Source organism: Ammodytes marinus, assembly GCF_949987685.1.
Source record: "Ammodytes marinus genome assembly, chromosome: 6".
NCBI classification, from domain to species: Eukaryota; Metazoa; Chordata; class Actinopteri; order Uranoscopiformes; family Ammodytidae; genus Ammodytes; species Ammodytes marinus.
In genome coordinates this window covers 10,147,635-10,171,847 of record NC_137235.1, presented here as the reverse complement: position 1 = coordinate 10,171,847, position 24,213 = coordinate 10,147,635, and the positions used below count along the sequence as shown (strand labels likewise).

General features: G+C 40.4%; 1 protein-coding gene across 1 annotated transcript; it reads left to right on the top strand.

Moving 5' to 3' along the window:
* Window positions 1-1,492: 1,492 nt before the first annotated feature.
* Window positions 1,493-18,725, top strand: lpar2b (lysophosphatidic acid receptor 2b). The gene is made up of 5 exons (XM_080029759.1): window positions 1,493-1,865; window positions 9,480-9,929; window positions 10,724-11,218; window positions 12,580-12,839; window positions 16,595-18,725. Exons 2-5 carry the CDS (start codon window positions 9,674-9,676, stop codon window positions 16,697-16,699), a joined length of 1,116 nt encoding a protein of 371 aa, XP_079885885.1. The 5' UTR covers window positions 1,493-1,865; window positions 9,480-9,673; the 3' UTR covers window positions 16,700-18,725.
* The last annotated feature ends 5,488 nt before the right edge of the window (window positions 18,726-24,213 follow it).

The window sequence follows — 24,213 nt, the reverse complement described above, 5'->3', positions numbered from 1 at the left end:
GGTTGTAATTCTGACCCATTAGAACACTAACCAGATGTCAAACAAACAAAGCAGCATCAAAATCAAGAAAGAACTCCACAGGCTACAACCTATAGGGGTAAGAGATTGGCTCAAGGATGATATCACAATAGCTTACCTTACCATCAAAAATGTGGCATCAGCATTTAGCATGCCCATATAGTAACTCTGATACTGAAGAGATACAAATAATGGCATGGATCAGTTAAGCTATGTAGCAAAAGGAAGGCAGAAACTAAGATTTGAAAAAACCTGCACTGGACATACAAAAAACAAATAAAAAAATCAGAGGTAGGCTCAGTTTTTCATGGTTATTCTATGGGGACTTTCTACCTACGCATCACTGAAAGCAGTTGTGGCATATGAAAGTATCTTAGGCATTTCCCCCTTATTCAGTAGGCTAATAAACAGTTGATGACAGGAAACATGGGGGGAAAGCGAGTATGTCGTTTTACTGAGAAATCAAACCGGAGACGCCGCCATCACGTACATGTAAAGTATTTTTAACCACAGATCCAGAGAAATGCAACTCATTGTTTTAGCCAACATGCTAATAGTTCTCAACACCTGTCCACATGAAGCTTTTAAAAGAAAACAATTAAAGAAAGGAAGGAACATTATAAAACAGGAATAAATAACTAAGAGGAGAAAACTGAAATATCAAATAGTAAAAGCCCTCATCTTTCAGAATAATGTATTTATATTGTGCTATTGGATTAGAATTATTGGCGCATCATCCCTGGTAAAAGTAGGGTTTATGCTTATTTTAATTAGCCTACATTATATACTGCTTTGTAGCTCTTACATTTTCGCTTAAGGATCAGTAAATTATTATCTTAATTTACATAATACATCAGAATGTATTTGTTAATAAGACCTTCTATACATGTTATTAATCTGAAATATCGGAAAAGTCACTTAAAAGTCTTGTTAAGCTATTTAAATAAAATTAGAAGGTTAAAAAGTAGCCTACAACATATCCCTAATATAGTGGAGTGTACGTATGGCCACATAAATACTCAAGTAAAATAGAAATATGATACCTGAGTAACTTAGGCTACTTTCCAGGCTGAGGCCTGCACAATGATGCTCCTACTTTTTTTGCTATTGAATTTGTGTCTATAACGTCCTTTGGTGGGCTAAGTTCCTTTTCAAAATGGAAATTGTATTCAGAGCTCACATTCATACTTTGCATTACATCCAATAACATCCTCCTAGGACTACCTCACTACAATATGCAGCCATGGGAAACATAGTGCTAACCTTCGGCTGACCTTGGGCATCACTTCACACCGCTGTCAAAATCAAATAAACGCGCCTGAATTAAAGAATCCCTGCTCGCTGTTTAGCTCCACTGTCATTGGCTGCTGTGCCTCCTCGTAGCAGCTGGGGGCGGATACTATGCGCTCAGGTTGGCAGGAGCAGCATACCAAAGAGCTCAAACCCGCTCCTTTGTAAGAGAGGTGGCTGCAGCAGCGGAGGAGGACCGTGCCGCACCCTTTCTGTTCCTCCGTGCGACTCACTCACTGCTTGGATCACTGCGCACAGGTAGCAACCGCTCAAAATACCGGAAACAAAGGGTGGGAGAAGTCCGAACACAGGTGACGGTGATTAGGCTACTTTAGCAAGATTAAAAAAAAGAAAACATGACTGGAATGGAGACTCGGTAAAAACAGAGGAGAAGAAGAAGAACAACAACAAAAAGAGAATAATAGTTTTTTTTTTTATTTGTTTCTCCACCTCGTGCCCGGAGGTGACTTCGGGAAGCCTACGACATTGTTTCTCAACTCGACGAGGACTCTGGGCTGGATTTACTTGACTAGCGAGGTCATAGAGACAAGAAAAAAGTGAGTTCCTATTTTTGCCCTCTTTTTAAATTTTTGATTTTCTTTTTCATATGAAATAGCCTACCTCTCCCGTAAGTTGTAAAGTGAGTGCTGGTGAGGTGCGTTTGTTTGCGTTTTTCTTTCTTATTTTTTTATTGTTCCTCTGCTGGGGGGCTCCCATCATCATGCTGAGGCATCTGTCTCAAAGCGATGAAGACCGAGTCTGGGCTTTGCTGCAGCCTTGATCATCCTCAACAATGTCAGTTTGACCGTGCCCTTTCTGGAAAAATATAATGATAGGCAGTGCTATCTATCTTTCATGCAAGATATAGCCTATATTTTGTGTGTGTGTCCCACTTCTACAACTATTTGTGTTACAAACAATTGGAGTTTTAGACCTTAGGAGTGAGGACTTTGTGGCCAGTTCTCTCTTTTGGAACAGTTTGAGGGTTAAAATAAGGTAGGCTATTAAGGTTCACGTTAGAATTAAGCTTAGTTTAGGGTTGGGAAGGGTATTTAGTTTGGATGGTCAGGCTAAGGAGCTATGGAGTGCATTATGTCAATGAATGTCCTCAAGTATAGCAGTTCATACGTGTGTGCTTTCTTTTTGGTAAACCCCAGAGACTATGCCTAGCCTATTAAATAATAAACCTCAGCACATATTTGGGGTACTATGGCACGTACGCATAAAAAGGCTCACCTATGCTCTATTTCAGACAAGCTAAATGAATGCCATGATAAGCTTTTATGGTTCTGTTTTTACAGTGCATGGGTTTTGGTTTCCAATTCAATCTAATGCATTACAGTACAACAGCCCCACAGTAAAACCCTGTCAGTGTGAAGGTTATTGGCCTACACTTCAGGTTTTGTTGACACTGTGAAACAATGTTGACTCAAGTCCAGTCAGTTTTTAAGGCTGTAGGCTACTAGTGGCTGTGTTGCGTTGGTGTGTAATAATGTGTCAGTGATTCCCGTTAAGATTTTTATTGTAGAAGTAATTTATTGTTCCTCCATAAAGTGTCTTCACCTAGCTTTCTTTTTGTCCCACTAACGTCCTAAAATGCAAAGATTTTTCTTTTTTCTGTTACATGTGCAAATCCTCACTTTAGAGAATTAGTTCTGATTATGGTATGGCTATCTGTATGTAGACATTTAACATACATAAAATATATACATACAACCCTTAAAAAGCTTCAGAGATATATTGGCTGAATATTACTTTTCATTTTTCATCTGATGGTGTCATCAAAGTATTTTATGTGATCAAGAATTAAATAAAAAATGGTATGTTATTACCATTATGCTACCAAGAGAACAACTATTGTGTCAGAAAATGCGTGTGGCCTTTAGTGCAATCAGGTCTTCTGGTAAAAAAGAGAAAAAAAGATATCGGATAAACTGCATTTGTTTCCATGTGTGATATTTGAAGAGAGGAAGTGTCTGTGTCTGTGCATGTGTTTGTGTGATTAAATGACTAAAGGCAATTACTATGAAGTGACACCCGGTGGGATCAACCACTTGTGTGTCAACACTTCTCAGCTGCTGGATGAACACGTTTTAGAGGAGGCAGGTAATTACAACAAATACACCAAGACAGGGAACTTGTGAGGAGATGAGCAGAATTCCTGTTTTTTTTACCCAGAATTAGAGGTCACAGACTGTCACTCACATGCAGTCACTACTAACCTGTGTGTGTGTGTGTGTGTGTGTGTGTGTGTGTGTGTGTGTGTGTGTGTGTGTGTGTGTGTGTGTGTGTGTGTGTGTGTGTGTGTGTGTGTGTGTGTGTGTGTGTGTGTGTGTGTGTGTGTGTGTGTGTGTGTGTGTGTGTGTGTGTGTGTGTGTGTGTGTGTGTGTGTGTGTGTGTGTGTGTGTGTGTGTGTGTGTGTGTGTGTGTGTGTGTGTGTGTGTGTGTGTGTGTGTGTGTGTGTGTGTGTGTGTGTGTGTGTGTGTGTGTGTACATCTTTCCTATTGGGAAGAAATGTTGGTTGAAGTTGTCTTGCTAGAGCTAAGGCTTTACTTTCAGAGTGAAAGAGAAGAAGAGACTCGGGCGTGGCAGCTCTGGTAATGACTGGTTTTTATTCAAACTAGTGTTTACTGATTCAATCCAGTCCATTCACACACAGACGTACGATGCATGAAAACATAGTCATGCAAATGGAGCCACACAGAGTGAAAGCACTGCAGTGAAATGTTCCAGAGTCAGAGAGACAAGTAGCATGTCCGTTTCTATGAGAAGGAATACACAACTCGTGCTCAAACAGCTCGTAAACATTAAGGGTCAAGTTTAGAAGTTTACCCAAAGCTTTTGAATGAGTTTCACTTAGGGCTGAGCAGTAAGAGTCGAATCATTTGTTCCTTTCAAGTTTAAAGGCTAATTTTCAGACTTAAGTTTATCACCAACTTAGTTTACACGTACAAGGTATTTGCCTAGGTCTATTGGTGCATACAATAATCCTGGATATATAAAGCAAGTAATAAAGGCAAGTCAAAATTCTGAATAGAAAAATTACGTAATTTTTTTTGGTCCTTTACAAGGAAGAGCTCTACAATTGTGCACGAGTGAGCAGAATTATCATTAATGCAGACAATGTCAGATGCTAAAAAGAAGACTTCAGTCCAAATCTTGACGGCTAAATTCGGATTTTGATCCATTCATTCGTAGTATACTAGTAGCAATATCTGGCCATTGAATGAAATTATGTTGGACACAGGATGGACTGTTCAAAAAACAAAAACAAAACAATCTTCTTACTTTATCCTAACCTGGGGCCTGTTTCAGGTAGCTGGTTTTGAGGTAACCCAGAGTTTGTTCGCTCTGAGTTAGTGGAAACTCTGGGTTTTCCGTTTCAGGTAGCAGGTTCAGCGCAACCGAGAGTCAGTTACTACGGCAACATACGCCGTGGGTCTAACCTGCTGGATAAGTGATTTGACCTACTCCAGTGTTTCCCCTAGAATTATTCTTAGGCCCGGTGGTAAAAGCTGATAAAGAGTATGCGCGCGGCGTGCATACCAAATTTGTAGTAGAAATTGACCAAAACTAACTGTATTATGGATGAGCCTCTTTTGACAGCCCGCTACAAATCAGGGCATAGGGTTATGCCTTCACATTCGGTACGTTTGTACATTTTGTGTTTCCCTCAGGATTTTTTGAGACTGCTGGGGGAGAATGGACCTTCTAGTGGGGTCTTGGGGCATGCCCCTGCGGAAGAAAACCTTTACCTTTTTTAAGTTAAATGCATCAAACTGGTGCACTTTGAGAAGCTAAATCTGATTTTTTTTTTTGCTCTGTAAACAGCTGTCATATGTCCTGCCTAAAACAATTTTATGGAATAATTTGGAGAAACAAGCCATATAAACTATTGAAGAAAAACACAGATATGAAAATAAAATACAATAAACACGAAGACCTAATATAGACAGGTATATCCTGTCTAGTATTAATTTCTGGAATAATCTGGATCATGAAACATTTTCTTTAATTTATCAAATATTCATTTAAAATAAATGAATTAACCTAGGCTACACATCATGATTAGCCTATCAATCAAAATGTGTGCAAAATAAGCAACATTTTGTATTCTGACCCATTATATTTCATGTAGCCTAGTTCTCAATTTAAAACATAAAAATAAAGTAGCATTGAAAATACCAAAAAATAAAGCTTGTAGGGCTACTATAGCCTGCTGTTTTCAAGATAACTTGCTGCGCTGTCTCAGCTGTTGATACAGATTGGTTGCCATGGCGACGTAGCGACTTTAACTTTCTAAGTTTTGCTCATCACTTTTTCCTGTTCAACTCCCTGTTACTGAGTCCTAAATATCTCCAGTGTAGCCTATACCATGGACCTATAAAGGAAGGTTCTTTCTCGTCATGTTTCCCTGTTTGACATGTGCGCTCCGAATGCACACGTGCATCGCGCGGCGTAGTGCAGACAAAAAAAATAAATAAATAATTTTTTTTTTTACATTTTTTTTTTTTTTTTTTTTTTTGGGCAGCTGTTGGCCTGGCGGGGGGTCCCGTTGGCCTGGCGGGCCCGCCAGGCCTGTATAATGGTAGGGGAAACACTGTACTCTGAGTTTGTTTTCACTTTACGCTGCAGCTCTGACTGAAGAAAGAGTGTCACTGTCACAACGTGATCCTGTACAGTTCGAAGCAAAATCACTCCATAGAAATCTCCATCGGGATGTTTTTTATCATTTCCTGATGATTTTACGTTTGATCGATCCTTTATCTGATCAGTAGCATAGTTCTCAGCCCTCGTGCCGTTCATATGCGGCCACCTTACACCTCGCGAACATGCTCTACATTCAGATTAATAAACCTATTGTATTGTAGGCCTATGTATCTCATTATTATTATTTTTTATTAACAGGAGTTTAACGTTTGTGCCACTGAACAGACTCTGTCAGGTTGAAATGTAATTCTGCGGCTGCACGCGATCGTTAGGCTACTGTTCACTTGCGTGATCACAAAGTAACAGACGAGCCTCGTTAAATAGCTAGCTAGACTCTTTTTATCGTCGGATGTAGAATAGAAAAAAGAGAGTATGCGATTCGGAACGCAACCTCAGTCTATTTTTGCTTCTCATATGGAAGCAATGATGCTCTTTGGTTTGCCCGTTTTTTTTTTCTGATTTGCCGAGGTGATTAGATCAGAGTTATGAGACAATATCCCTGTTAATTCTTCTCCATACCATACGCTCATTCGTTAATATTTCTGACTCTAGTGGGAGGAGCGGAGAGGTTTTCTTTTCTTTTTTGAGAAGTGGTGAAGTGGGAGGATCAAGCATTTGTTTTTCCTGTTTCCATGGTGAATCATGTTATCAGCGATCCATTGACAATGGCTTTTACGCACGCGCTCAACCCAGAGTGAACACGCTCAGTTGATTGACCCAACGCTGATCCACTGTTCTGAAACTGAAAACCCAGAGTTGCTCATCAACCCTGCGCTGAGTTGACCAGGATTAAACTCAGAGTATGTAAAACCAGCTACCTGAAACAGGCCCCTGGTGCATTACACCCCCTAAAAAACGTGTGGACCAACAGTTGGTTTGGATATTCAGGTGTAGGGTTGCAAAGGGGTGGAAAGTTTCCGGTAAATTACCGGAAAGTTTCCAGAAACTTTCCACGGGAACTTTCGCTCGGGAATTTTGGGAATTTTCAAAATTGGAAATTATAGGAATTAACAAAATGGCGGTAATTTAAATGATTTTTTTTTCATAACCAACCATAAATCTAAACTTTTAAACACTATGTTTGGTCATAGGCAGACATCCATGCAAAATTATACAATCAAAAAACATTACATTTGAACAGATTTATTTGTAAGAAGAACTTTATCAAGTTGATTATTTTATGAACAATCAATAATTTCACTGAACAACAAAAAGATGAATGTTGAGTAAATTATTACTCATCTGTCTGACCCCACCCATTCAATAAATAAAGTCAAATGCCCCCCACCATGTGATGGAGGAATGCACAGAGCATGTAGGGGACGTGGCCTCAGTACCCCTGCAGTAGGATGTGTGCTATGTGCAATTTGCCAAGTGTACTTGCATAAAATCTGGTTGTTTTAGTCAAGATTATGCTAAAATATATTGTCCCCAACTATATTTAAAATCAAAGCTTAAGCCTCTGTAAACCTGGTCTAGTAAAAATCAATTTATGATATCAAGTTGGGTATCTCAATAAACTTTAAAAAAAAATCTGATTTGAAATTAAATGTTCATAAATATATTAAAACTTAGTTGAAAAAACTGCTTTTTACAGTCTAGAACGTTTGCCTGGACTGAAATAACATAGTTAGGAGAATTTAGTGCATTTGGGTTGCTTTAAATTGAGTAAATTCCCGTTTATTCCCGTTAATTCTCAAAATTCCCGTTAATTCCCATAAATTCCCGTTAATTCCCATGGAAAGTTTCCAACTTTGAAAATTCCCGGAATTTTGCAACCCTATTCAGGTGTACTACCCTACTAGCTAATGTAGTCTGGAGCCTCAAGCAGAGTAAGGCAGTGGTCTACAAAGAATTGTACTAACACCACACCACCATCCATCCATGTTAATTCAATTCACTAATTTGTAGCATTCAACCCCAACCCATGTTGACCCAAGAAATCAGATGAGCTTAAAAGACTTTGTTAGGTGGAGTTCACCTTTTTAAGTGAAAGGGATCATAATGATTTTCACGTAAATTAAACCTCAGCTGAGGTATCAAGGTTGGTACCAGCCAGGAGAGAAAAGATCAACCCTGGCAGGTGCCTTTCCTAGAGCGGATGGTGCTGTTATGATGGTTCCGGTGCACTTCATGTGAAAGAAATGCAGTGATTGTGTACACATGACTTCGATCTGTAGGGTCTGGTGTCAAAGATCAACCTTAGTATCAGTACTTGAATGACGGCTCATGTCTCTGACAGCGGTCGAGGCAGTCAAGAGAAACGGGGGGAAAAAACCTTTGAGCACCGAGGACTTTTTTGCTGTCTGCACAACACACGGATGAGAACTGGCACTGTTGAGGTCAGCCACAAACTCAAACATTTATTTGCACACACCACAAAGGCTTTATTAGGTAACTGTAGGCTAAAGACATATTCTTTCTTTGACATTCACATTCTCGCCACACTTTCCTGAACAGTTTAACTTTATTTCCTTAATCAAACCCTTTTCTTTTAGTTGTCTCATCCATTATTTCATTCTTAAGCCTCACTTCACTCTCCACATTTTTCTGTTTTGACTTGGCATCTGTCTCCACACACTCTTTTGGTTGGATAGTGGGTCACTGAGGCTCCCACCCTGTGTGTGTGTGTGTGTGTGTGTTGTGCATGTTTGGATTGAGATTGAGTTACATAGCTGGATTGTGTAATTGTGAGGTGTGTCTCTGCTGTACGGAGCTGCTCTGCTGTTTCCATTGTCGAGAGAGTTCCACTTGGAGTGGATGGTACAGTATGCGCCTTCATGCTGCGCTGGCTTTAGCAGGGAAATGGAGAATGTGTGAGGGAGTGATGTTGACTCAAAACGCACCATGCCGCCCGTACAGGTTTACGGTAAATAGAAGATTAAAGCACATTGTTTTTGGCCATGTTTCCACTCCAGTGAGCTATCAAAAAGCCTCCCATGTTCCTGTTGGGACTTGTCAGCATGTATAGATGTTCATCACCTAGATACTAGTAATATTATAAATATGCTGGTAATCAAGATTTTCTGGTTTAAACTTTTGCAATACCTTCATTTAACACAACCACAAGAACCCCCCCAGTAACGGTTATCTTTAGCTTCCTGCATTGTCTGTATATATTTTTAACCCGAGTGAGTTTAAATATGATCTGTGTGTGTTTAGGCCTTCAAGGTACATAATGTCCTATAGTGGGTTCGTCAAAGTTCACACAACTGGCATGTTCTCGACCTGTGAACTGGGCTGATTGGATGGTTGTTCCTCTGATTAGATACTATTGAGCATTGTAGCATTAACCTGTTTAAAATATGTAATACATTTAACACATACATGCATACATTTAGATTGGTAGTTTAATACATTTGGTTTATAGTGGAGCACTAGCAAATTGATTTTGAAATGAATTCATGCATAGTGGTTATTTTTGTCTTAAACAACTAACTGATCCATAATCTTTTCCACAGATTAAGGACCAGTGGATCAGACGGCCTCACACTTCAAACTGGATCCCTCCATTCTTCCCCTGTCCAGCTGATGGCATGCTGATCTCTAACCCAACAGATAGGGCCAGTCTGAATGGCACCCTAGACCTTTACCTCTACTCCCTGTCCTCAACTCTTCTCTGATCCCCAAACCTTCCAGATAATATAATCTCAACATGGATAGAGACCATGACGACGAAGAGGGATGCTACTACAACCATACCGTCACATTTTTCTATGAAAAGAGTGGCAAGAACATCAGCACCCACTGGCGCAGCCGTGACTATACTATCGTCACTCTGGGAATGAGTGTCTGCTTTGTCGTCATCTTTTCCAACCTTTTGGTCATGTGCGCCATTTTAAAAAACAAACGCTTTCACTTTCCCATCTACTACCTGTTGGGTAACCTGGCTTTGTCAGACCTCTTCTCAGGTACACATTTTTTAATCACGTGTGACTGAGTTATTATTGTACTGGAAATGATATGAATATAAAGTAAACTTTGTCATATTTAAACTGCTTGGATATGCCTTTTATCAAGGTTTAGTGCTGCTGGAGACTAGAACAGTGCACTGGAACAGTTTCTGAGAAGAAAGGGAAAAGGAAAGATATTGCATTGCCACAAAAATGTGATATAAAATAAGTTGGCCATAATGTTAAATATCAGATATTTTTGTATCAGGTTTTAAAGAGACGCTTGACATTAAGTGGGGTTTTTGAGACAGTTTCAGTCAGCACTATCAAACCTATAGCAAAGACTGTCACTGCTGCTCGCTATAGCAGAAAGCAAGGAAGAGCATCAGTGTTGATTTGAGCAAATATGTAATTGAACATGCATGTTATGAAGGTTAACTCAACCTTTTTGGCCACATTTCATTTTAACTTGATAAACCCTGCAGGCAGTGATATTTCGGGACTCTGGTATGTGTTTCCAGATCAAACACAGCTCAGGGACTTAGAAAAGAGATGCTGCAAGTGTTGTAACTTTCATCATGAAATATGTCCTTAACAGGTCAAGATCTGCTTCCCTCATGAGTAGGAAAATTACCCTTTTAATGCGGTTACTTCCGACAATTTGGCACAGTTCTTCATGATATCTTAAAATCAACATTGTAAAAGGAATCTAATGTCTTGTAAAATTGGTGATCTTGTAATTGCAAAACACCAATGTGAAATGTTTGTTTGGTTAAAGGTGTGTCTCTATTGGAACTGTTTCCGCTTCACAGGTGTGTCCTACCTCCACCTGATGTTCCACACTGGGCCGTGGACCAGTAAGCTGACTAAGAACCAGTGGTTTGTGCGACAGAGTCTGATCGACACCAGCCTGACAGCCTCAGTCCTCAACCTGTTGGCTGTGGCCGTGGAGCGTCACCAAACCATCTTCAACATGCAGCTGCACAGTAAGATGAGCACACGGCGTGTGTTTGTCATTATCGCGTTCATCTGGGTGGTGGCCATACTCATGGGCCTGATCCCCACCATGGGCTGGCACTGCCTGTGTGACCTGGAACACTGCTCCACCATGGCGCCCATGTACAGCCGCAGCTACCTGGTGTTCTGGGGGCTCCTCAACCTGCTCACCTTCATGATCATGGTGGCCGTCTACACCCGCATCTTTATCTATGTGAGGCACAAGAGCATGCAGATGAGGGAGCACACGTCCCAGATAAGACGCAAAGAGACGGTGTTCAACCTGATGAAGACAGTCTCCATGATCCTGGGTGAGGACACACACACACACACACACACACACACACACACACACACACACACACACACACACACACACACACACAATGGGCTGAGCAGGAAACCAAAAACCTAGAGACCTACATTATAAATCACTCACTCACTCACTCACTCACACTCTCTCTCAATCTAACAACTCAAATTTGAAGTCAAGATTTTTACTTTGAAAGAATCATATTCAGCATCTCAGTTGCATTTTCTTAGTTATTGTTTTTACTTTGTTTTTCTGAAGAAATAAAAGCTTCCGCTCTCTATCTCCTGTATTCACTTAGTTTTTTCTCCGTCAGGATGTGGTTTGATGACATAGTTTCATGCACAGCTGCAGACATTTCTGAACCAACAGAGTGAAATAAAAAAAAAGGCGGCCAGCGTCTTTAACCTATGAATGCAGCAGGCTCCCCTCTCGGCCTGTCTGTACTTGTCTAACCAGAATTTAGTCACCGCACACATTCACTCCTTCCCTCTTTCTCCCGACGATTCCTCTTGTTTTCTGCTGTGCTGGCCTGTTCCTCTTCTCTTTGTCCCAGCCTCCCCTGCTCCTGCTTTCGCATTTTGAACTTTAGATTAAATTCCTTAACGTTTTAAAAATGTTACTTGTCTTTCTCCCGTCGCTCAGCAGCGGGGATTCAGCACCTCTGGCATGCGAGCTGGGCAAGAAAAACCCTGAGCATGCCCTGACAGGGAGCTGCATAGTTCAGTTACTGTGACAGAAAACAGCTTCTCTCCTGCCCATATGACAACACTGGGAGTGTGTGGGGAGTATAATCTTGACCTTTTATGTTTGCGAGCACCAACTTGAGTTTTTGACCTTGACAGTGAGGACATTTTGGCTGTTCCTCCTGTTTTCAAATGGCTGATTGGGGGTTAAGGCTTGGTTTTAGATTTACATATGAGGTTAAGCATGTAGCTGTGACAAGTTAAGGTTATGGTCAGGCACTGAGGAATGCATTACACATTGTGCGTGTGAGTTCGTATTACCACATCTTTTTCACATTTCTGCCTGCAGCTTGAACGTGTGCATATATTTGTGCTGTTATGCCAATGTGTGCACATAATGAATTCCTGAGCCGCCTAATCAAGTATTATGATAGTGAAATCCTATCATACAGTCTAAACTCAATCTGTGTGTGTGTATTGTCTACAGAGGAATTTACAGTACATTTCCTTTCTCCCTTTCGCTGCCCCCTTACGTATTCACATTCTTTACAACTCTGTCCATTCATTTTCATTTTCCCTCTTTGATGGGTGACTTTTTGGAGTTGAATTCTAGTGTAATGACAACAAGTCTTCTAACGACCTCATGTCCCTTTTGATCTTCCCTTCCTCTTGACAGGCTGTTTTGTGATCTGCTGGACGCCTGGCCTGGTGGTGCTGCTGCTGGACGGTCTGGGCTGTGAAAGCTGTAAGGTGCTGCGCTATGAGAAGTATTGCCTGGTGCTGGCCGAGTGCAACTCCTTCGTCAATCCCATCATCTACTGCTTCAGGGACAGAGACATGAGGAAGACCTTCAAAGAGATCCTGTGCTTCCTCTGCCGGCGCGGAAGAGCCAAAGAGAGCGACTTTGGGGTTACCTTTAACACCATGGAGCATGAGGTACTGTCTGAGAGCAACGGAGGCAGCGACAGCAATCACAAAGATAAAAACAGCCTCTAAGCACTAAGGACTCCACACTGAGACATATACCATATACAGCACAACCTTTTTCCTCTGTTACTCAGTTTCAGAGCCATGCTGTGATAACCATTGAAATGCAGCTTCTTATTTTTTGGTTTTATCTTTCATTCAAAATAATCTAAAAGTCCTTCTTGGAAATGTCAAAAGTAAAAAACACAATCTATGCTAATCAGATTTTAAAAAAACAAACAAAAAAAACATCTTAACCAAACCATATACTATTATATTTGTTTTTTCAATGTATCTATTTAAGTTGAAAAAGGATTTTCTCCTGAATCTACAACTCCTGTCAGCTTTACAGAGCAAGTTTGAGCTCCTTTAGCTGTTCAGCAACCTAACTGTTCTCATATTGTCATTTTCAGCCGCATGCTGCTTGCAGTGAAAAAGCCCTAAAACCCCTCCGCACACTACCTGCTTAGCACCTAACCTTAAACATTGTTAGATTGTGACATTTTGTGCAGCATTTATTAGCTTAAGAACAAGATATTCAAGACTAGTTGTAAATATCTTGTTGGAGACCAAAAGCCGAGCTAAACATTTTTTGAATATTGCACTTGAGTTGGCCAAGTGACCAGAAATGTGACTCCAAATGAAAGCTACGGTTTCTCCATGACTGCTGAATGTGTAAATAAGCAACAGTTATCTAACATATTAAACTTATCAGCTCAAGGCTTAAGCAACTGCACTGTGAAGTCACTACAGTTAACACTTTGTCCTTTACTTCGCTGCTTTGACAATAGCATGCACTTCTGCTTTTCATTTCAGAAATTAGTGTTCAAACTAGAACAGAGAACAGATACCGTTGTTAAACACGGAGGTGGTTAAAAACCCACCACAAGCACAGTGAAGCTGTGGTGAACTTGACGAACTGACCCTGTTGCTGTGACGGCAGATCTTGTTATAGATTGCGGCTCTGTGTCGAATGATTGGCATCTGTTATATGACAGTGTGACTCTCGGATTTTTTACATATTGCAGTTCCTGCATCACACTTTACCAACCAAATTAAATCCCATGAAGACTGTGTCATTTCAACAATATCAAAGACTGTGTAGTGTCCACCTCCTTGATATGATTGACACCTTCCACCTTCCTGGCTCATGTTGACTCATTGCTAATTTGAGTCGGGTTGTTGCCAGGATGATGCAATTATATGTTGTGAATTTGAAGCTGAGGATGATTAAGGTGTCGTCCCCCCCCCCCCCCCCCCACCGGGCTGAGCTAATCACAGCAACAGTCAAGACAACCTACATCAGTATTTAAGATGAGGAAATAAATATTCAACACATTATTATCAAAGAAAGAAGCCAATCCTTTGTGAGTTTAGTTAACTATCAAAATTGGCTAATATGTTTCTTTAATTGCTGGATTAATGGGGGTCTTGATTGGTGGAGGGGGCAGAATCTGCAGTGTGTAAAACCCTCCTACTCGATACTGCAAGCCTGAACTTTGCTCCAGAGTTGCATCTTGTAAGTCAACAATGCCAGTCAATGTATTACCAGGTGTACCAGGTGGCAGCTACTATTAAAGGTGAAGTAAGCGGTTTATTTATATTAATATAAGTGTTAAATCGCTCTTTATTCATACGGTAATCACTTACACGATGTGCGCGTTTCATAAAGCCAATCTCTCAGTCAGCTGCTCTGTATGTAATGAGCAATTAAACTTTATGTAGTATCCCGAAATTTTATCCAATCATAAGAGAGAACGCTACAAACCGACACCCGTCCGCACCCGTCTCACTCATGGTCTCACTGCTGGTGCACGCCAGAGCGACACATGGGTGAATGTTTATGCGCCTACAATGGCGGAGCAGGTAACAATCCTTCCCAATGTCTGTTTTGATGGTTTTTATCATGTTTATTACACTTATAGATCGAGATGATGCTAGATAACTTGCTGCTCGAAGACCGCAGTGCATTAATGTGGTGACGTAGGGACGAGCGAGGGGACTGCTAACTGCAGTAACTGACAGGAAGTTAGCTAAAAGAACAATTCCGCTTACAGCTCCTTTAAAATATGTGTCCCTGCTGATGGTCTTACAGGACAACTCTACTCATGTAATATTGTTCAGGTTAAAGCTGAACAACTGATACACACTGTAGAAGGCAAAGCCAAAACATGTGTGCCATTCACTCCACTGTGCTTAACAGAAACTGAAATAATGGGAGTAAATTAATCCATCAGAAAAATAGTATTCTGATGGATATAGGAGTGCATTTATGCTTAATACGTGTTTGTATGTTTGTCGGCCTCCGCATACTGTATGTGCAAAAGGTGCCCTCTTTGCGCTTCCTCTTTTCTTTGCGATTTCAAACCCTTCCACTCCTGCTCAAAGTGTATCTCCTCTTCTTAATATCTCAAGTTTGCCTGCACACAGTGTTGCACCTGGCCACAATTTAAGCTAGGTTTGAAAAGGGGTGGATTTCATTTGTAGCTTTCAACCCTAGCTTATCAGTGAATTGGAGTATGTAATTTCTGGTCCTATCCTATCTCTTGTATTAGTGTTGGTAACTACTTGTCTAGGTTTGATAATAATTTATCGAACACATTAAATTTGTGTGCGTGCAAATCCTCATTATTTGAGCTTTAAAGTGTCCCCTGTTAACTCAGAATTAAGACGCGTATTAAATAGCATACATGTGTGCTTTCATCCATGCCAGATGTTGAAACAGAGCATCAAGAGGTGACCTTGATCAAACTCCTTAGATCTCATTAAACAAGGTCTTAATGTTCAGACTGCCTCATGCTATGAACGGGTCAAGTTGTGGAATTACCCAAATGCCGTAAATTAGCCTGTTGTTTTTTCCAATTCTTCCTTAGTTTATAGGGCACTCTACATTTCTATGTTCTCTGTGCCGTTAGCTCATGCGTGTGTCAGATTGTGTGCTTGTGTTGGACAGTCTAAAAGCAATCCAGATGTGTGCCTGTGGTTGGAGTGGGTCATGATCCTTGCCACATTTCTTCTGACTTGTTACTCTGGCATGTGTGTGTGTTGAAGGCATGCACTGTGTCACTCCCTCTTGCCTGCGCACACACATGCAGCCTGTTATTGCTGTGAGCAGGAAGTGCTGTCATAATTTTGCAGTTTGTGTGTATGTGTGATTGTGTTGACTGATTTTCCTTATCAATGGGTAAAATATGCATCGACTCCCACCAATTGACGACATTAATGAATTATAGCAAATATTGTACCGTAAGTACTGGTAAGGGATGACCATTACAAGAAACTATTAAAGGGACAACATTCTTTTCAAACTATTGTCTTTGTCTTCAGATTTCAGTTAAACTATAGTGATTATACTCTTTTTCATAATTTTTCTAGGCTAACCGTTTTGTATGACACTTCCAGAAATTTTTTTTATATTATTTTTGTCACAACTAACATGAATAAATTCGTAAATCCGTCTACCTGAGTGATGTGTCTGGTCATCTTTGCTTCGTCTGCTTTTAAGCTAAAATGACATTTGGACTCTGTTGCGGATAAATGGGTTTTTGGGCTTTTCTTCTCATCTCATTTAGCTCTTTTTGCTAGTTTAGAAATTACTAACCCGTTTTCTCTTCTTTCCCTCTCCCTTCTATCTTCTGCACTTAATTCCCATTCCTTATTTCCCATTTTCTCCTGACTCCCTTTTGTCGTTTCAACTCTGGCCTTATATTCTGATCTGTCTGTAGAACTGTAAGTCTCGTATTTCCAAAGCGGTGGAGAGGAGCAACGGGACGCCTCTCATGCACGAGGGCTCAGAAGACCCAACCATCTCTTCAGAAAAGTGGAATTAACTCAACGAGCAATAAAGTTCCAACACACTCCAGACCTGCAGACACACACTTGACACTGGAATCATCTGCTCTGTGTCTGTGCACATAAACAAGCCATAAGACCTGTTTTGTCTCAGCCTGCAGACTGTGCTGACAGGGTAAAAGAATTAAGATTTTTTACCTCTGTTGCTAATTATTTCATCTGTGTCCATTAAAGGAAAGTTGGTCTTGGGGGCAAAGTGAATTGGTTAACTTTTAATGTCAGCTTGCTGACATTATGGTAGACTCGTGTGTGTGTGTGTGTGTGTGTGTGTGTGTGTGTGTGTGTGTGTGTGTGTGTGTGTGTGTGTGTGTGTGTGTGTGTGTGCGCGCGCGCGCGCGCTATCGTCGATGTTCTGAAGACATGGGAAGGGACAATGTTACCATTTAAACAACACGGAGGACATCGGAGAACATATTTAATGTTTGTGACATTAATGCACTGCCAGTTTTACCTTGCGGATGCTAAACAACTGGAACATGTTGGCGGTGTAAAGAATGAATATCTGAAAATGTTTGGAAGAGTAGAAAAATGTGCCATCAGTAAGGTGTTTCTCTAGTTTTGTCTGTTTTTACAAAAAAATGCATTTAATGTAATTTTGTTCTCAACTGAACCTGGCTTTGTTGGGGGGGAGGGGTGAACAATCGGATATCATTCTATGGAAAAATATATAGGTAGGCTACCACAGGGTGCAGAAAGGGGGAAAAGGCGATAATAATATAGACATCCCTATTTCAATTATTAATATTTTCACTTGATGCAGCACGCTCAACCTAAGTTACCTTATAGCCAGCTGACATGTGTCGGACATGGCTGTAAAACTGCCACACCAAAGCTCAATATGGATCATTCAGATATCTTGATGTGAGTGTAATGGACCATAACACGGTTGTAAACCAATATGTTCATCTCGGTGTGCAGTTTCAGCTCATACCATCTCTGCTGTGGCCCAACAACTGAACTTGCGTGCTGCAATAAAACCTCCATTCATGAAGGTTATAACATTCATTTTTGTTGTAGCCGTGAACGTTATGATAATTGTTGAAGCTTGAGACTTTTAGGTGCCGTTTAACTTGGATCCATTATAATTTTTTTGGAGTTGGAGTGGACAAAATAATGGCAGCCCCTGAAAATAAATTTCAACAAATGTCTAACAATTTAAACAAAACATAGACATTATGACCTTCATAAATGGATGATTTATTCCAGGACTGTTGTATTTAGAATGCATTAGTTCTAGTTGTGTAGCCTACCTCCTAAACCGCCAACTAAGATGCCAACATGGATTCACTGAAAGTCAGATATTATTAGGGATCTTTAATGCCCAAAATATGCGTTACCATAGCCACTTTATATAAGCCATTATAATGGTTAAAGTTATATCAAATTAATTTCTTAATGGTTTTTCCATTGAATGGTCAATTTATTGCACAGCAACATGTAGGTGCCAGGCATGTCCACTTGCAAGGCGGCACAGGAGCCAAATCCATTTCCTTAAAGCTCCCATATTATACACTTTTCGGTAGTATTATACACCATATTATATGGTCTTAGTGGTCCCTAATACGTTTTTCTTTAATGGTTTGCTGAAAAAAACTTTCAGATAATTTATTGTACTATGTTCAGCTAATCTCACAATGGCCTATTTTTTAAAAAGAGCTGCAGCTCCCCTCGTCAATATACAATCTTTGAGCTCCCCCCGCCCCCTGTCCGGAAGCAAAGCCAGATACGCCTCGCCCTATGTCTGTCGGGGCCGTGGACCAATAAGAAATAGGGGTGTGGGCTGCACAGTGGAAGCTTCTGGCTTTCCAGTTTGTGAGGTCAGAAACGAGGAGAATTCTGACTGGAGTATATTGGGGGGGAGGGGGGGGGGAGTTTCAGAAAGGGGGAGAGTGAGAAAAGGAGAGATTGTTATTTTTTAAAATATTTTGGCAGTCTCTAGGCACACCGTGGACCCATGGATATGTTAGAACACATTTAAAAAGTGCATTTAGCATAATATGTGACCTTTAAAGGTCCCATATTATGCTAAATGCACTTTTTAAATGTGTTCCAACATATCCATGCGTCCACGGTGTGTCTAGAGACTGCCAAAATATCAAAAAAAATAACAATCTCTCCTTTTCTCACTCTCCCCTTTTCTGAAACCCCCACCCCTCCCCCCCAAAACACTCCAGTCAGAATTATCCCCTTTTCTGACCTCACAAACCGTAAAGCCAGAAGCTTCCACTGTGCAGCCCACACCCCTATTTCTTATTGGTCCACGGCCCTGACAGACAGAGGGCGAGGCGTATCTGGCTTCGCTTCCGGACAGGGGGCGGGGGGTGCTCAAAGATTGTATATTTACGAGGGGACCTGCAACTCTTTTTTAAAAAATAGGTCATTGTGAGATTAGCTGAACATCAGCATAGTACAATAAATTATCTGAAAGTTTTTTTCAGCAAACAATTAAAGAAAAACGTATTAGGGACCACTAAGACCATATAATATGGTGTATAATAGAACCGAAAAGTGTATAATATGGGAGCTTTAAGAACTTGAACTTTACTGCTGCTGCTCCTTTTTACACCAAGGTTTGGGCCAACCACCTGTTTATCCATTGCTTTGGCCTACTGAGTTGGTGCACTTTTGGTCCCGAGTTCGGTGCTTGTCTTTCGTTATGCGTAAAGGTTTACTATTAAGTTATAAACACGCAACCCTCGACTGTCTTATTAACCGCTAGGATACATTTAAAAGAGAACTAAGAAGATGGGGACATGTGCTGAAACAGGCTGTACCGAAACCTATGGATCTTCTCCAACCTGGCGGCAACTCATTAGTAAACCGTTTCTTATAATTTATTTAAAATCATAATTAAATGTTTAGTCAACATTGATAAGGCCTTGGTTTGAATTTAGAACCTTGTTTCAAAGTAGTCCTGTAAAGTAGCGGTACTTTAAACCCCTTAACAGTTTGTTAACAAATCAGCAACATCATGGTGGGTTTATGTGTGTGGTACAAGTGTTTGACATTTTCTAGATGTTGGATATTTTTAGCTTATATTTCAGACATATAATGGCGCTCATGTTATAATGTGGAAGAGACACAATCTCCTCATGTTGATGTTTTAATGCAGATCTGTCTAAATTTGACTTCTCATAAATATCAACGTGAACACACTGCATTGTCAGTTAAAGTATGAGGTCCTGACTGACATTCTGCTACGGCTGATACTGAGTACATCTGCATTCGTAGCTGTCTTATAAGCTGTTCCTTCCTTAAGCTTTTTAATTTTTTATTTGTTATATTTCTTCTATTTTTCTGCTGAATGTTGCCAACAGTGTAATATTTGCAACATGTTAATTGTCTCTGCTGGAAAGGCACATACTATTCCTTTTGTAAATTGATTGTGATACAAAACTCAATTTATGTTCAAATTGTTATTGTAGATATCATGTACAGTTGTAAGTGCACTGATTTGCCGTTGGAGTTAAACTCAAAAAACAGACAAACAAAAAAAAACACCATAAAGGTACATTAAGCTCTTTATTTTTTAACAAGTATATTCTGACGTTTAATTTGAGAAATCAGTAATATGAAGCTTATAGGGTAAAAATAATGCAGCTGATTTAAGCATACATTTAGTAAAACTGATCTGGAGATGTAAACAGGATGAACCTTTATGACTATAACACGCTTCGGTGTCTAATTTCCAACCATGATGATCCGCCCTCAGTAACTGACAGTGACGTCATTAAAAGCTTTGACTTTGTCTATCTGTGTGACACTCCTTTGGTCTGATAACATATTTTCCTTTTGTCTGCCTGCCAAATGCAAAGTTGTTTCTCTGTATGCTGTGGATCCTGTTTGGGTAGTTATGGATGAATAGATTTCATGATATCACCGAGTCTCTTTTTTGAGACTTTTGCTCCATTATCCAGCTCGTTTTCTTCCCTCTTGTACTTCAGGTCCACAGAGGCTGGGGTAGCCTGGTGTGGTTGACTAGCAGGCACTGAAAATTTCCTCTTAATCTGCTCTCCTACTTTGGCCAGCCCTCCTCCGTCCTTATGCTTCCTTCCCAGTGAGCCAGTGGACTCCTTCCTTGTGTTACCAAGAGAGAATCTTTTCTGCGATGTTGGCTGTTTCTTGTCTGTTGACAGTGAGAATCTCTTTTTGGAATGTTTACCCCCCTTCAGTTTATCCAGAGACAGAATATTCTTCTTACTCTTCTTGCGTTTCTTATTAGGTAGCGCCCCCTTCAGCTGACTCCAGGCTTTGTTTACAGGGGACTTTTTCTTTTTCTGCCAGAAAAAGGTTCTTTTAGAGGACGAGCCACCCATCGCCAGTTGACCTACAGTCGGAAGAAAGACGTGTGAGCAACCTGAAGAGATTTATGTTTGTCACCAAAACTGGGGGCCATTGTAAAGGACTGTGAAACAGCACATTTCCAGCTAGTTCTCTAACTGAAGTTTGTTTATTCAGTTTTGAAAATATACCTTTGACACACACCTAAAGTTAGATAGTGTACTTTTACATTTGTACAGTGGATGTGGCTTTTCTGTGCTTCCAAAGATGTTCACTTCTAATTCTTCTCCAAATGTATAAAGAAAACAGTCAAAACTAAAATTATTTCACTTGAACTGCTACAAGCAAAAATGCGCTTTAATTTATTTAATGTGGACTCTTCAGCAGAATATTGAATCATAAAAGTTGTTATGCCAATGGTGATGTACATATTACACTAGCTACTAACAGACATTAGCATCAGGATAAAACATGTTTTTGTTCATTAGATCACCTTTCATACAAACACATAATGCATGAAAGTTGAACAAGAAAATAAAAGACAAATCAGAAATGATTTTATAGCTTTGTATACATTCCAATGCTCCGACCTAATCGAGCATTAACCCCTCAGAAAGCGGTAGTCTGAGTTGGAGGTTAAGTCTAAGTGCTTTTGATTACACACACACAATGTCCATACCATACACACCTATTTTCTTGTCCACTGGAAGGCGTTGCTCCGTCCTCCGATTAAAGTTGAGGAGCCTGTTCCATGTAAGGCCACTGATGGAGCAGATCAGATGGCTCCACTGTCTTCACATACACTAACTGGGATAGAGAGATCTACAAGGGTAAAACAATGTCATTTCCGTGATCTACTGTATATATTTCTACCATGCAGTCACCAAACAGGAAAGTAACAAACTAGAAATACTGGTTCTGTGACATTGTTAGTGGCAGACTCTGCCTCTATTCCTGTTAGAGTTGCCAAATGTGTCCAATAAAACTCCTATTATATACAGTATATCTTGTATGTATATGTGTGCATAAAGCAATTTATGCCAGCATTTAATGGGTCATTGTGGTAGTTGTAGAGACATTATCTACCAGCAGACAAATTCCCATGTAGTAGGAAAAGCAAGGGTGTTACTAACAGCATTAACTTAATAGTAAGGCCCTGAGGTCCAGGACCCTGAAACTGAAATTCAGCCATCTTTGGTTTTATTAAAGCTGCTCTTTTTCCTGCTGGTACATGTCACATCTGTGCTGCCTCATGGCTGGGCTCTATGCCCACTTGAGAAGTCTATATGTTTGAGTGACACAGTGTACACTGGCGTTGATCTTTTGTTCTGCCAGGAATCAACAAAAATGGATTACAGCAGAAAACAATTTAAAGGTTTGGATGTCCAAACACTGATTGGAGCAAAACACTAAATGGCAATGTCGTTAGTCATGCTAAAAACACCCAGGATATTTTATAGGACTCAAGCTAAATTCTGTGTTTTCTAACAACAACTAGGCCGAATACGGGTTGGCTTTCACTAACAGTTCAGTTTAACAATCCAATAAAGACTGAATGAGCATGGACCTCATTGGTCCAGAGGGTAACTCACGCACTCACTCATGCACAGCAAGACCATCTGCCCTCTTTCCTCTTCTTCATCTTGTTTATTCCATGTAACCATTACTCAAGTCCACAAGCAGTTTGTTAAAACACTTCACAGCAACCAAAACAACTTCATATACAAAACAACCTCCCCGCTCACTCCTTTTTAGACTGTGTAGACTTGACTTTAATCTTGGTTTCACCTTTTAGTTTTCTTGCATGAGATCTTTGCTCACAACAGCTACGTATGTGTCATTTGGTTTCCTGTTTCTTGCACGCCACTAGACCTTGACAAAAAGAACAATCTTTAAAAAAAAATGTTTGGTCAAATAATTGTTTCCCCCTTTGTAGGGATAGCATGATAATACTTTGATAAAAGGAGGAGCTTCTTGTGGACCATAGAGCTTTCTGACTCTGTCACTCTCTGTTGACTCCTGTTGTTTCACATGTGGATGCTTTAATTAGTAGTCATGGTTTTCCTCTTCCTGTTTTTTGTGGTATGCACAGACAGAAGATGCAGACACAAACTACACATTAGTCTGTTTGTGTGTCACTTGTGTATTGCTCTGTTGCTGTCCAGTATTACTACCATATCGGTGTGTTCAACCTTCAACTGCAGCCAAGCATACGTAAAGCCCATTGTTTTTGCATATTTAGGTCTCATCAGGACTGACCTGACTGATAAGAAATGGGGACCTTATGGCTTTGCACTTTGCAATGGACCAAAATCACTGATATCTGCCACAAAATCACTTATGAATGAATAAATAAATGAACACTTTATTTTGGTCATAGGCTACATTAAACATTATGTGGAACACGTATTAATGTGTGTGACTGTGCAACTGAAAAAAAATAAACATACCTGTTTACATCAATTCATTTCACACAAATTGAAATGCACACAAGAATCATTGACAGGAAAAGTTATAGGCTGAAGCCACAATGCTTATTTTCCCTATCCTACATGAACCATTAGAGCAAGAAAACTTCACTTTGTGTATTTTTCTTTATGCAGTTTTTTTTTTTCTTTACTTTGAATTACATCCACAGTCCTCATTTGTCTCAGCTGACTGGCTCGTTCGGTCAGCGGCTGGTGGGATCGCAGTCGATGCCTTGCTCAAGGGCACCTCCAGGTGGAAGAAGGGGCACACTGTAACTGACGTGTATGTTCCGGTATGTTCTCAGCCATTGTAGCAATCTCAAATCTGCCCCCATAAATGAAAAAAAAAAGAAACTGAAAAATGTGAGGTTTTTACAACCATTAGCACGTATGTCGAAAATATGAAATCTTAGAAGACGTGTTCTTTTTCTTTCTGTGGCATCCCCGGCCGCTGGCCAAGATGTGACGTTTTATGGGGCGTGGAGCCGGGTTGCATTATGTGAGGTCTTTTATTCTGTATTCAACTGATTTTATATTCAGGTTGAGGCTGATATCAGGACACATATTTATAATTGCACTCTTTCTGTTTGACTTTTTGTCGCCTTGTTATCATATGCTTCAGTCTGCATCACATGGTCCTCCCCCTCTCTACTCTCTCCTCCTCCATCCATCCCTCCTCCTCCTCACATCATCTCGGTGCTGCTACTGCTGCCGCCGCTGTCTCCGTGCGTCGCAGCACGGCC

Coding starts and splice junctions, on each gene's coding strand:
- lpar2b (XM_080029759.1), top strand. CDS start 9,674: ATGGATAGAGACCATGACGACGAAGAGGGATGCTACTACAACCATACC. Junction 9,930..10,723: donor TTTGTCAGACCTCTTCTCAG/GTACACATTTTT, acceptor TCCGCTTCACAG/GTGTGTCCTACCTCCACCTG. Junction 12,840..16,594: donor TTAACACCATGGAGCATGAG/GTACTGTCTGAG, acceptor ATCTGTCTGTAG/AACTGTAAGTCTCGTATTTC.